Here is an 11,935-nt window from a genome sequence, read left to right as displayed (position 1 = left end):
CTAAACCTACAGTATGTATACATGAAGCAAAATATTTGTAATATTATTCTGCCTCCTCTGGCACAGCAGCCAACCAGTTAAGAACCCTGGTCTAACTGGCTTCCTGAAGTCCTTTCATCTCTGAAGCAGAACTACTTCATCATCTAGACAAATACAATTAGGTGAGTTTCTCCATGACAAGCGTGATTGCCAGTGACAGGTATAATCAATCCAGATCAGAGTGTTTCAGGCAGTATAAATCAATCCAAACGTGAGCAATATAGACGGCACTAATGGATCTCGACATAGCCGGCTCAGACAGGAGTAAACAGTCAGGAGAGGTGTTAATCAGGCTGTTGGATAAGAGTGTTTAACATTCTGCATCAGCTAGTCGGGGCTGGACAGGCAGCCATGCAGAACACTGATTATTTAGTGAGTGCGTATGTGTGTGTGTGTGCACACACCGTAAATTGTTTGCTGCCACACAAGTGTTTAGGTTCGGTGAAAACAGATTGTACTGTGTTTCTTGGTGGGTGCATTAGACTGTGTGTATGCGTAAAGGATCAGGTGAAATAAATTGTTTACTGGAAACATTGTTATGCTTCGCTGATAACAGACAAGTGCGATCTTAATAGTGGAGTTCATATTCCCACTCTATTAACCCTTCCTCCTCTCTGTGGCTGACCTGCCAGTCAATTACAGGGACCCTCTAATAGGTCAACACCACTCAGACTAATTTACATAAATACATCTATAAGTTATATTGAGCGAGTGAGAGAGAAAAGGAAAGAGGCAGAATACAACTAAACTGAGATAAAATAGAGCAGAGATGCAATGAAATAATACAGACTGTAATAACTGGGTTTGATTAGCTGATTGACAGACTATTTAACAGGCCGCCTGATTTATTAAGTGAATGACTGATTGAATGAACAAGTGATTAATTGATTGGCTGAATAAAAATAGAGATTGGTTTCTTACCATAATGAGCTGAAACACTGTTGCTAGGATCCTACTGTGTTTGATCAACCTGAAAAAGAAAAAAAGAAAAAAAATACATATTGAAGCAAGGGTAGAACATGAGGGTGAGAAATTAATTAAATTTGGAGGCAATTTACTGCACAGTTCACACATGCGCACGTGCACACACACCGGGCTGTTTCATCTTCATTAAGGTTGTAGTTCCACTACGATGACTCCTGTCTGGTACCAGTGGGATTGGGGAAGAGAGGAGAGACTACAAGAGGAGATGCAATGAGAGCAGATGAAGTGAGAGGAGATGAAAGAAGAGAGGGGAGGACAAGAGGAAGAGGAGATGAGAGTTAAGGGGAAGATGAGGTGAGAGAAGATTACATTTAGTGATGAGGAGAAAAGAAGAGGGAGATTGGAAGAGCGGGGAGAAGGTTTGGTCAGAGAATAGAGGGAGGACAGCGGAGTAATAAATAAATTAAAAAAAGGAATAAATGGATGGAAGGAGGAAGTAGAGAGTGGAAAGAAAAGAGTGATGTGGACATACGCACAGAGAAAATCTAGGAGAGAGATGGATGTCTATATTAGAAATGTCATTCTGTCTACTTACTGATTAAGGTTCTTTGATTCACAACCAATTACTGTGCGGTAGGAGTCTATGTCTACACATACACACACATCTTGTGTATGTGTGTATATGTCTGTTTGTGCGCATTAGAAAGCAAGAAAGCACTCAGGCTGTAATGGGAACAAAGTCACCTGAAGTCAAGACAGGTGTTAATATGCGGAAGGTAACAAAGCCTGTCCACTGATTTAAAAATCTGTCTTCAGTCTAACTATGATGTATAGCTCGTCTAGCAGGCATCAGACCACTTTAAATGAGCTGATTCAACAGTGTCTATCAGTTTCTGTAGTTTTCAGAAGCACCTTCATGCTGCAAACATTGTGTACCACCTCATCACAAAGGTGACCTTTACCGACTAAACTGGGACTAAACTTTAGTTAATGTGGTGTTCTTGGACCCGACTGTCGATGCTGCATTGAGTAGGAAGTTCATTCACCAAAAGTTAGATAGATATGCATGTAAAGATGCATCTAGTCAGCATAAAAAGCTATCTAATGGTGTTAACATTTCCTCATATCTTTTTACATTCCTTTTTTACTGCTTAAATGTTTTTCTTTTACTGGTCAGTTGTCTACTTTATATTCTGTGTTCTTATCGTTTCTTTGTTGCATTGGATTACTTTTACTACAACCTACTTTTCACACGGAGATCAATAACAATTTCATTTTATCTTAATGTGTGTTGAGAAAATATTCCCCAAGCCATTACACCAAACTCTGAGCTCAGCATCGGCATCTGCAAATTAAACTGTAATTAATTGGACCAAGTGGTTTTTCCAGTCTTCAGTTAATTTTGGGGATGAGGTACCTAATATTTTTATCTTCTTGTTCGCATGTCTGTTACCTCTAACAAGTATTGCTAGTCTCGTCTGACCTCTGATCAATTAGATATTTTGACAAAGAACACTATTGCGTAGTGGATGTCTTTGGTTTAGTTCAATATTGTTGGAGTCAGTCGTATCTATGATGCAGCACCACTCAAGTAACAGCACTGACATTTATTGGAACTACGTTTCTTTGCAGTTGAACGGTGACCCCATCTCCATCCTCAATACTGAGAACACTCACTGTCTATAAAAGCAGGTTGCTTATAGAAACATGGAGTCGTGGACACTGACTACCGTACTGTATATCTCTGCAGTAGCTGTTCCTTTGTTGCCACGATGATTGAATCCTATGTCAGGTCTTTTATGAAGAGGTAAATATGTGTGTGTGTGTGTGTGTGTGTGTGTGTGTGTGTGTGTGTGTGTTTGTGTGTGTGTGTGTGTGTGTCTGCAGATGTGATAGATGGCCTCCCATTAGGTAGGTGACAGGCTGAGAGATGAGAGGACAGGACAGGCCAACACAACATGATAAACTGAACCACCTTTAAACTACCAGCCATACATCAATAGACACTGTGGACCGGGTACTGAGGAAACTGGGGCACAATAGAATGCTGATAATAGACCAAACACAGCTGAGACAACTCTTACTGTATTAGTCATACATCATCCGTATCAGCTTCATAACAGAAAAGATAAAACTATTATGTTATGGATTACTACTAAACTAGATTAACCTCTACTCTATTAGTCATATATTTCTGTTGACATAACACTTCATCTAAGCTGATTTTGAAAGGGCATCGTGGACGTTGATGATGATAAGATGATAAGCACCACAGAGAAAGTTATGTATTTTAGTGGTTGGAAGTTTTAGTCAAATTACTATATCACAAGCTATTGGAAAGTTCTTCCCAAGAGGATGGTTCAGTTATTCATAAATGACACACCTTAATGAGTTTTTGTGACATCTAAAGAAAAATTTAAAATATTTTCTTCGTGCATTTATTCACACCAGAGAACAGCCCAGTAAAACAGGTTGTTACATCCAATTACAATCTTTAAGCATGTGAAAAACACCGTGGTGTTAACACCTCATGATTCCACTTCTCTCTGACATAGAAAGACTTAAGTGTTTCAATTTGATGATGTAATAATTCTGAAAGGCTGAGTCTATGTCAGGCTATTAACTCATGATTAAAGAAAAAAAACGATTCAGAAATTGCATGAGTTGTTTAAGATAAAATTGTTCTACAATCACTATATAGCCAACCGAGTTACGCTAAGAGAAACACTACTCATACTTGGTTAATAAGCATGACATGTGTGAGAGGGTTAACACATTGCCTTGCTGAGAGGCAACATACACACACACAGTTGGCAGATAGATTTACATATAAGGGCATTAAAACATACATGAACACACACACGCACACGCACACACACATAACCACACAGCATGAGGTTCTTTGGCTAAAGGTCATAGTAAATGTAGTTGTTTGAAGGTGTGTCTGGGCTGTGATAATGCAGAGAGAGACAGCAGGCTGCCTTCCCAACATTAATGTCCCCAATTTACCATCTAATTACCGCTCGGCTGGCTTCATAGCCACACTTATCTAACCAAGACCCAGGCAATTTAATTTCTGATTGTATAACTGCAGTGATGGAGGGAGAGTTGTGGAGAGAGGGCACAGAGAAAGAGAGAAATGTGGACTAATGTTAATAAATTAGAGATGGTGAGAGAAAAAGAACGAGGGAGACAGAAAAAAAAATGTAAAATATTGTTAATAATGTCAGAAGAAAAAGGAGTGAGAGGAAAAACAGAGATGTAGAGAGAAGACTGCTGACACCAATTTGAGAAGTTCACGTCACTCTACTTGTGTCAAGGAAAGAGGGGGATGAGGAGAGATGGAGGAAGAGAAGGATGGAGACGAGAGGGGGTAATATTACTGATAAGAAAAGTAGGGGCGTATTCAGAACTCTGAACTCCGGGAGGGTGGGAGGGATGGATGGAGATGGAAGGAGAGTGGAATATTAGTGATAAGAGGTGTACTGTGGCTGAAGTAGATACAATAAGTGGATGAAAGCAGGGAAGGAAATGTGGGAAGGACAAAACAGAAGGTTAACAATCATGGTCATTGTAAATTACTACCAAGGATTGAGAGATGAGGGATACAGCACAGAACTATGGATGAGCTGCAGTATTTGGTGATGGACAGTTCCATGTTTATGGTCATTCTTTGATCCACACAATATTGATAATGACTGTACTGGTAAGACTAAATGACCAAAAGGTAGCTTGCCTTTATGTATCACTAAGGTAGCAACTTGTTTTTGATACTTAAGTCTCCTGATTCTGTCATTTGGCTGATCTGCAACTGAAACAACTGCTCGTGAGGGAAATTACGCACTGTTTTCTTCTGTTATTCACCGTTTCTTCTTTAGAGCCAGGAGTTGGTGAATGTCTGTTCATACACCCTCACCCACTGACCCTGCATCCCTTCATCAATATTTTCCCTCCTTCCCAGTGTTACCTTTCTCCCTATCTATCTTTCTCAATTATCCTCCACATCTCTCTTACTTTCTCCTCCTGTCCCTCCATCCACTCCTTGCCTTCCCCATTCTCTCTCTCTCTCCTCATTTTCTTTTTTATCCACCTCTTTCTGTCTCTGTCAACAATTGAAAAGAGAAGACAGATGACCAGAGAGTCAAGACTTACTGACAGCTGCTGTCAGAACACATCTATCAAACACACATGTATACGCACAAACACAGGGACACGCACACGCACGCACGCACACACACACACACACACACACACACACACACACACACACACACACACACACACACACACACACACAGGTGAGTCATCTCATGGTAAGACTAGGGATCAGCAGATTCTCTGTGCAACAGAAACACATAATTACCTTTATTTTGGTGTCAGATCACAGCTAGCTCAAGAGTTGTTTTTAATTTCCCGAATTGCAAATTATTTCAACATTATGCAGTAGTGAATTTTACCTTAATGCTAGCGATAATTTTGTCTAAGTCATATATTTAAAGAGTGTGCGTTACACTTTTTAACAAAGCTCTACACGGGTAGCTGGTGTGCCAAGATATCAGCACAATATGTCTTTACACATCTTAGCTGATACAGCACCTTATGCCTACCACTAAACTGATTACTAAAGTAGAAAACACTGGGTTTAAGAGAGGTGCACAAGGTCTTGTTGAATGTAGATCACCAGCAGTGGGGAAGCTGGTGATGGTATTAGCTGTGAATGTGCATCAGCTACATTAATAAATAAATGATCACTTGTGTATCCTTTGTGTATATTTGTATGTAGTGTGTTAATAAATGCTAGTAGTGCGTGTGTGTGTGTGTTTGTGTGCACGTTTATGCAGGTGTGTGCGCATGCATTTATAAATGTGTGCATGTATATTTGGGAGAGGTTGTGAATAAAAAAACAGCCAGTGCTGAACTGGATATAACTGGCCTTGGCATTAAAACATTACACACAGCGCCTAAAATGCGCCTGTGTGCATGTGTGTGTTCCTGCTAGGACTGCAAAACACTCCGATACTACCAAAGCTTTTTAATATCGTACTCTTACATGTTACACCTGAATAATGGAAGTAAAAATATCGCCGGCATGGTCTACACAAGACTCTAATTTCTCTAAGAGGGAATAATGTATGTACAGAGGTGGATCCACATTTGAAAGACCAGACTGAACATCTACAGACTTCAGTTTGTGCTCCTGTAAGTATGTAATATTTAACAGTTCTCTGTAGTCTTCAGTGTACTACATTATGTTGATAGTACTTGGTATGGTAAAATAAAGTACAGATGATGATGAGGCCCCCATTGCCACCAAACTGTTAAATTGTCATTGTGTGTGATTGATTGTATGTGCATGCACAATACCTGCAGATCTGTGTGCTGTGTTCAGTCATCGATACCAGCAGTTTGAGTGCGTAGAGTGGGATAGGCTCTGCTGCTCGAAGAAGAGACTCATACCTAGACACAAACATGCATGAGTACACCATTTGGCTTTCATAGTGTCAATAATTAATGTACTGTTCTGATCATTAGTAACAGACTGTAAACTGGAACAGATCTGGAGAGAGGGGTGGCGAAGAGGGGGAGGGGAGAACAAGAGTTATAATAGGAGAAGAAGAGAGAAGGATATGAGGAAAGAGGAGAAAAATTGAGAGGAAAAGAAGAGGAAGAGTGTGAGGAAGAAAAAATTAGGGTGGAAATAAAAGTCAACAAGAGGTAACACATGAGGCAACCATAAGGGGAAGAACATTTCAAAAAGGGAGATAAAAATATAGGAAGAGACAATATACAGCAGAGAATATGGAGGAAAGTGAAAAAACCAACCACAGTGTCAATATATATTTTATATTTTTGTTACTCTGTCATGATGCGAACTGCTACAAACTGCATTTGTCTGTCCCTGCTCTCAACATATTGTATGATCATTGGATGCCAACACTCATAAAGACAGGTACTTGTCAATTGTACCTGATAAGTATTAAGAAGTGATGTGAACCTACAAAAGCAGCACACAAGACACAACTACTCTATATATCCTATCTTAAAGAGTTAAAGGAAGGAATTGACATTAAGAAATCGTTAACTCATCAATAATATCTCAATACACTGTATGTAAAATTACCATAGTGTAACAAGACTATCACCTGTGTAAGAAACACCAGGATTATGAATGAACTTAATCATCATAGAATTTATGATGGTTGTAATATCCCAAATTCCATCTCCAGAAATCCTCTAAACCTCATCTCTGACTTTATCACCCGCTGACACTGAGATGCAAAGGTTTAAATTGTTTTCAACCTGACAGCCACTGTACTACAGCTGTTTGGGCTTGAATATTGGATCTAGGTACAGCTATTTAGTATTAGTATTTAACTAAAGGAGTGGGGTGAACAACAACAGAGTGCTGTTCCAGAGCAAATGGAAATCAATATTTCACAATTGTAAAATCAGACCTTGGAACAAGTCAATGGCTTAACAAGAAGAATCACTTTAATTTTACTCTCACACATCAGTTTACCAAGCAAAGTGGAGCATAAACCTAATTTATGACATCAAACAAAGGGGAATTTTAGGAATTGTTGTTTTAATATTCAGAAACATAATTGATAATACTTTTGGCAAAAAAACAGAGCAGCATTCATTTTGACCGTGGTCTCATTTACACTAATTATAATAAAGTATCACATTTAATTTAGCATTTTATAGATGTTAAAAACTGTACTCATCTAATCTATGACTCTTTTTTTCTTTCTACAGAAACAAAAAAGAGAAACTCTGTTGGTCTTTAACAGAAAGAAAGAACCAGACCAACCTTGGAAACAGGGATTTGGTGATAAGGGCTAAAATTTGACTGGAAGAGCTCCCGTCATGTCTTTCTTCTGCTGTCTGTCTTCCTTCCTCTCCTCTCTTTTTCTCTTTCTCTGTCTTCTCCGCATCTTCCTCACCACCATCACCCTCCTGGACCAGCAGGACAAGACTGAGTTCTGACAGTACCCTCAAAACAAACACAGACCACTCAACTGGATCACACACACACACACACACACACACATACACATACACATACACATACACATACACATACACATACATACATACATACATACATACATACATACATACATACATACATACACACACACACACACACACACACACACACACACACACACACACACACGAACACAGTCTTAATATGGTATAAAAGTAGACAGTAGTAGTCTTTGTGCTGACACATATTGGCTTAGGTTTTGCTTGCATAACAGCATTTTTGTTTCCAAGGGAACAACATTACACAGCAAGTTTGCTTCATTTACTGAGTGACAACTGAATTACATCCTGACCATTTTTTCTTTGGAAATGACTTGGACATTGTTGATTAAAAGGCAATATTGATGCCAAAATGTAAAATCCAACCTTAGGATGTCACACAATTTAAGACTAAGAAGGATGTTCAGTGGCATGTTTTGATCATTTCAGTGTATGAACATTATCGCCTTTTATTGTTATAGCTTCCTTCTAGGGCTATTAAAAGGAACTAGAATAACCAAATAAAGTGAACTTCATAAATATCTAAATACTAAACACCTAGCATGACTAAGGCACTAGAATATTGTACAACATAGCATTATATTATATATGGTACATATGTAGATACTGGAATTCCTACCTATTAAAAAACAGAATATAGGCTTCAGAGATTTTTATGACAAACATTCAAGGTTAGCCTCTCTTGCTCACTATCTCCCTTTGTCTTTGCCATCTCTTTTCTCTACATGTCTCTCTCTTTATCTGTCATCTTAATATGCATTTACTATATCTATCTACTGTGGACGTATGTATCTATATTTGCTCTAAACCTTTCATCCCTTCTCTTTCACTGTTTTCCATTTTCAACTCACATTCTCCTTTCCTTACCTATCATTTCCTCTCATTTATTCCTCATTCCCTGCTCCCTCACTCTGACCCTCCTTCACTTCTATTTCCACTTCTCATCCTCTGTCTCACTCTCAAAAATGACCCACCGTGTCTCTTACCATTTCTGCTGAAAGCCAGTGTTGTCAGAGGAGGTAGGATGGCATCAACAACCTTTGAAAGACATGAAAGGACAAACAGCTTTACACACATCACACACACACATCACAAACTCAATTTCTGTAAGAAGCTGATTACCTACTGTAGTAAAACAAAATCAATCACAGTCTGGTGTTATGTAAATTCAGTTTATATAATACAAGTAGATTTTCTCATAGTTAAATATGTATTTTATAAATTATCAATGGTTCTATTTGGTCCCTGGTTCCCTCATGAAACATTTTGTTCCTATTTGAGGTGGTGCAAGCTGGAGAAATTAGATTTCTGTCAGCCACAGTCAGTAAGGGAATAAAATATATCAATAAAAGTAATCTCAGCCTTTCCTCTATACTTAATATACTGCTAATCTGAAAACAGGATATATTTTTAGATTAAACTGAACAGAAGACACTGTGCTATATTAATTCAGTGGACATCAACCACACAGACCGCTGTCACAAAGGATCAAATTACTATGGAAATACACTGTTGAGTGATTTCTTTGATCACGCACACACACACACACACACACACACACACACACACACACACACACACACACACACACACACACACACACACACACACAAAAGTACTTCTGCAACTGTCAAAGCCCTTATTTAGGCATGAATCTGTATTGCATGAATTTACATGATTACTAATATTACCATAGAAACATCACTAATGCGGAGTGAGTGTGTGTTTGGTCATTACATTGAAAGCCAGAGACAGGAAACAATAAAGGACGATGTCCACCACTAAATGATTTGTAAATTAATATCACAACCATCAAAAGACTGGATAAAGCATGTGTGTGTGTGTGTGTGTGTGTGCGTGCGCGGGGGGGCTTGATGCAGTTTCTCTGAACTGTTAACTTTGGGTTAAATGTCCTTTTACTTTCTGAGTCCCAGTTTTTCTGTTTCTACCCTCTCTCCTTCGCTTTGCATTGCAGCTATTTCATCTGTATTCTCATAGGACTAGCAAAGATGCAATGCTGTGTACACACTTTTGGATTTTACCTTTTTTAACATTTGCAAATCACAGGCAACAGCTGGTTGTCTGAAATTCCACTTCTGTCAACGGTAAACAAACTGACAAACTTAATGTGTACATTGTTGATTAGGCAATAAACCGGCTGTGGTGAAGCTACTGTATATCATTCATTTAACAACAAATGAGCTTTTGTTAGCTGCATACTAACAAAAGCTCACTACAGACAGTAGTTTGTAATGATTCTCAACATATCTTGGCCTTACTGGAAGACTGACTGGTTATCACTGCTGCAAAACCAGTTGAAAAAAGGATGGAAGAATCAAATAAATAATAAAAAAAAAAATAAAAACACTTGGCCTTTATATCTGAATTTGAAAATACCTAATCCAAAAAGTAATGAACAAAACTTATCATATCAAAACTCAATAACACATCAAATAAAATTGTGATGTTTAGTGAATTCTTGCCTATCATTACATGGTTTGAACAGTTAATGCTTACTTAGCTCAAGTGTTCAATTGAAGTCACATTTAATCAGCCTTTGCACTCAAAAATAATTTTTAAATGTTAATAGTTTTATATTATTAGAATGAAGAAAAAGATTTTTGTGGAATTATCAGAAATGCTCCTTTTTTGTCTCAGTCAGAGGCTTGTGTGATTGACATTAGCTGGCAGGCTACTAGTGTTACACGGTACGAGAACAGAGACAAAGTAAACACACTGTCAAGTCATGGGCAGACAGAGTGTCGCTAACAGGGATTTGGAGAGCAACGACCAAACCAGCATCTAACGGGACTAAAGTGACATTTTCAGGTATGTTTACATGCTGTTTAATGTGCTGCAGCTAAGCAGATAATCAGCTAGCCTTCTAACTGACTTTAGCAGTGTACTCTTCCCCGATGAATATTCGGTGGCTCGTTCAATAAGCTAAGGCAGTGGTTCTCAAATTTCTAAGGGTTTATCTGTAATAAAACATGTAAAAGCAAAAAATCTTATCAGATGGGAGACCCACTGCGGTCTAATTTGTGTCAGTTTAGGGGTCCCTGATGTGAAAAAGTTTGAGAACCACTGAGCTAAGGTGCAGGACAAGACGTGTGTTCATTTTTATAAGTTAGATAAGAAGGAGACTTTAGCAGGAAAGCTAATGTGGGTTGTTGTTCAGAGTCTGTAGTTCTTGTGTAACAGGATGCTATCAGTCTGCTCAGCCTACGATAGAACACCACGTTATCACTGTATCAAAATAAGGACTCCAGCTAGAAGATGATGGAATGGTAATTCATCAAAATAATGTAAAACTCGGGGGCACCATCATGAAATCAAATAATTTAAAATATAAATTTCTCCCTTTTGGTTGCTGATTTTTTCTCAAGGGAGAAAGGAACAAGTGATTTACAGAGCAGATATGTATGCTGTAGTAGACAAAAAAAGGCAATTTAATTTCAGTTGGACTTTAAGAACTTTAAGAACAAATGCAACAACATTTTCCCACTATGTGAAAGAAGCTGGTATGAAAAAAGAGTTGTGGAGTCCTTGCTGCAAACTTTACTCTTCAGAGACGTGAACTAATTCAAACACAAGAGTATGTCCTTGTCCAGCAGGCAATAAAAGTTAATCTCAGTTGGCTGGTGGTAATTAAAGTGTCTTCCTGTGTTATTGACTATCAGTAGCAGCGTGCCTTCCCTTTGCTTCTTTCCTCTATTCTTCATCTCTTTTCTTTTCTTTTCCTCCATCCTGTCTGCTTCCTGCTGCTCTCCACTTCCATACGTCAATAGTCATTAAACACAATCTCATTGTCCCATCACATGCACGTACACACAGCCACACACAGGCAAACACACACATATCTGATGAGACTCTATTGGTTCAATAGTTGATTAGTGTCTTGCCTAATAGCCACAAGTTG

General features: G+C 38.5%; 1 protein-coding gene across 7 annotated transcripts in view; it reads right to left on the bottom strand.

Annotated features, from left to right (window-relative positions):
- Positions 1–11,935, bottom strand: part of ulk4 (unc-51 like kinase 4) — an 80,155-nt gene that overhangs the window by 24,568 nt on the left and 43,652 nt on the right. For 4 of the 7 annotated variants that reach the window (XM_044359641.1, XM_044359638.1, XM_044359640.1 and 1 more), the window contains exons 28-31: positions 9,003–9,054; positions 7,778–7,985; positions 6,328–6,420; positions 961–1,009 (exon numbers count right to left, since the gene is read on the bottom strand). In XM_044359641.1, the coding sequence (XP_044215576.1) occupies positions 961–1,009; positions 6,328–6,420; positions 7,778–7,985; positions 9,003–9,054 (402 nt within the window). Of the gene's footprint in view, positions 1–960; positions 1,010–1,131; positions 1,217–1,499; positions 1,509–4,813; positions 5,066–6,327; positions 6,421–7,777; positions 7,986–9,002; positions 9,055–11,935 lie in introns of those variants that run through there. The other 3 variants (XR_006404540.1, XR_006404541.1, XM_044359642.1) reach the window with 3 other exon arrangements.

The sequence above is a fragment of the Thunnus albacares genome, chromosome 8, assembly GCF_914725855.1.
Source record: "Thunnus albacares chromosome 8, fThuAlb1.1, whole genome shotgun sequence".
NCBI classification, from domain to species: domain Eukaryota; kingdom Metazoa; phylum Chordata; class Actinopteri; order Scombriformes; family Scombridae; genus Thunnus; species Thunnus albacares.
Note: the sequence above shows the minus strand (reverse complement) of the source record. Positions and strands in the feature narration are given on the sequence as shown.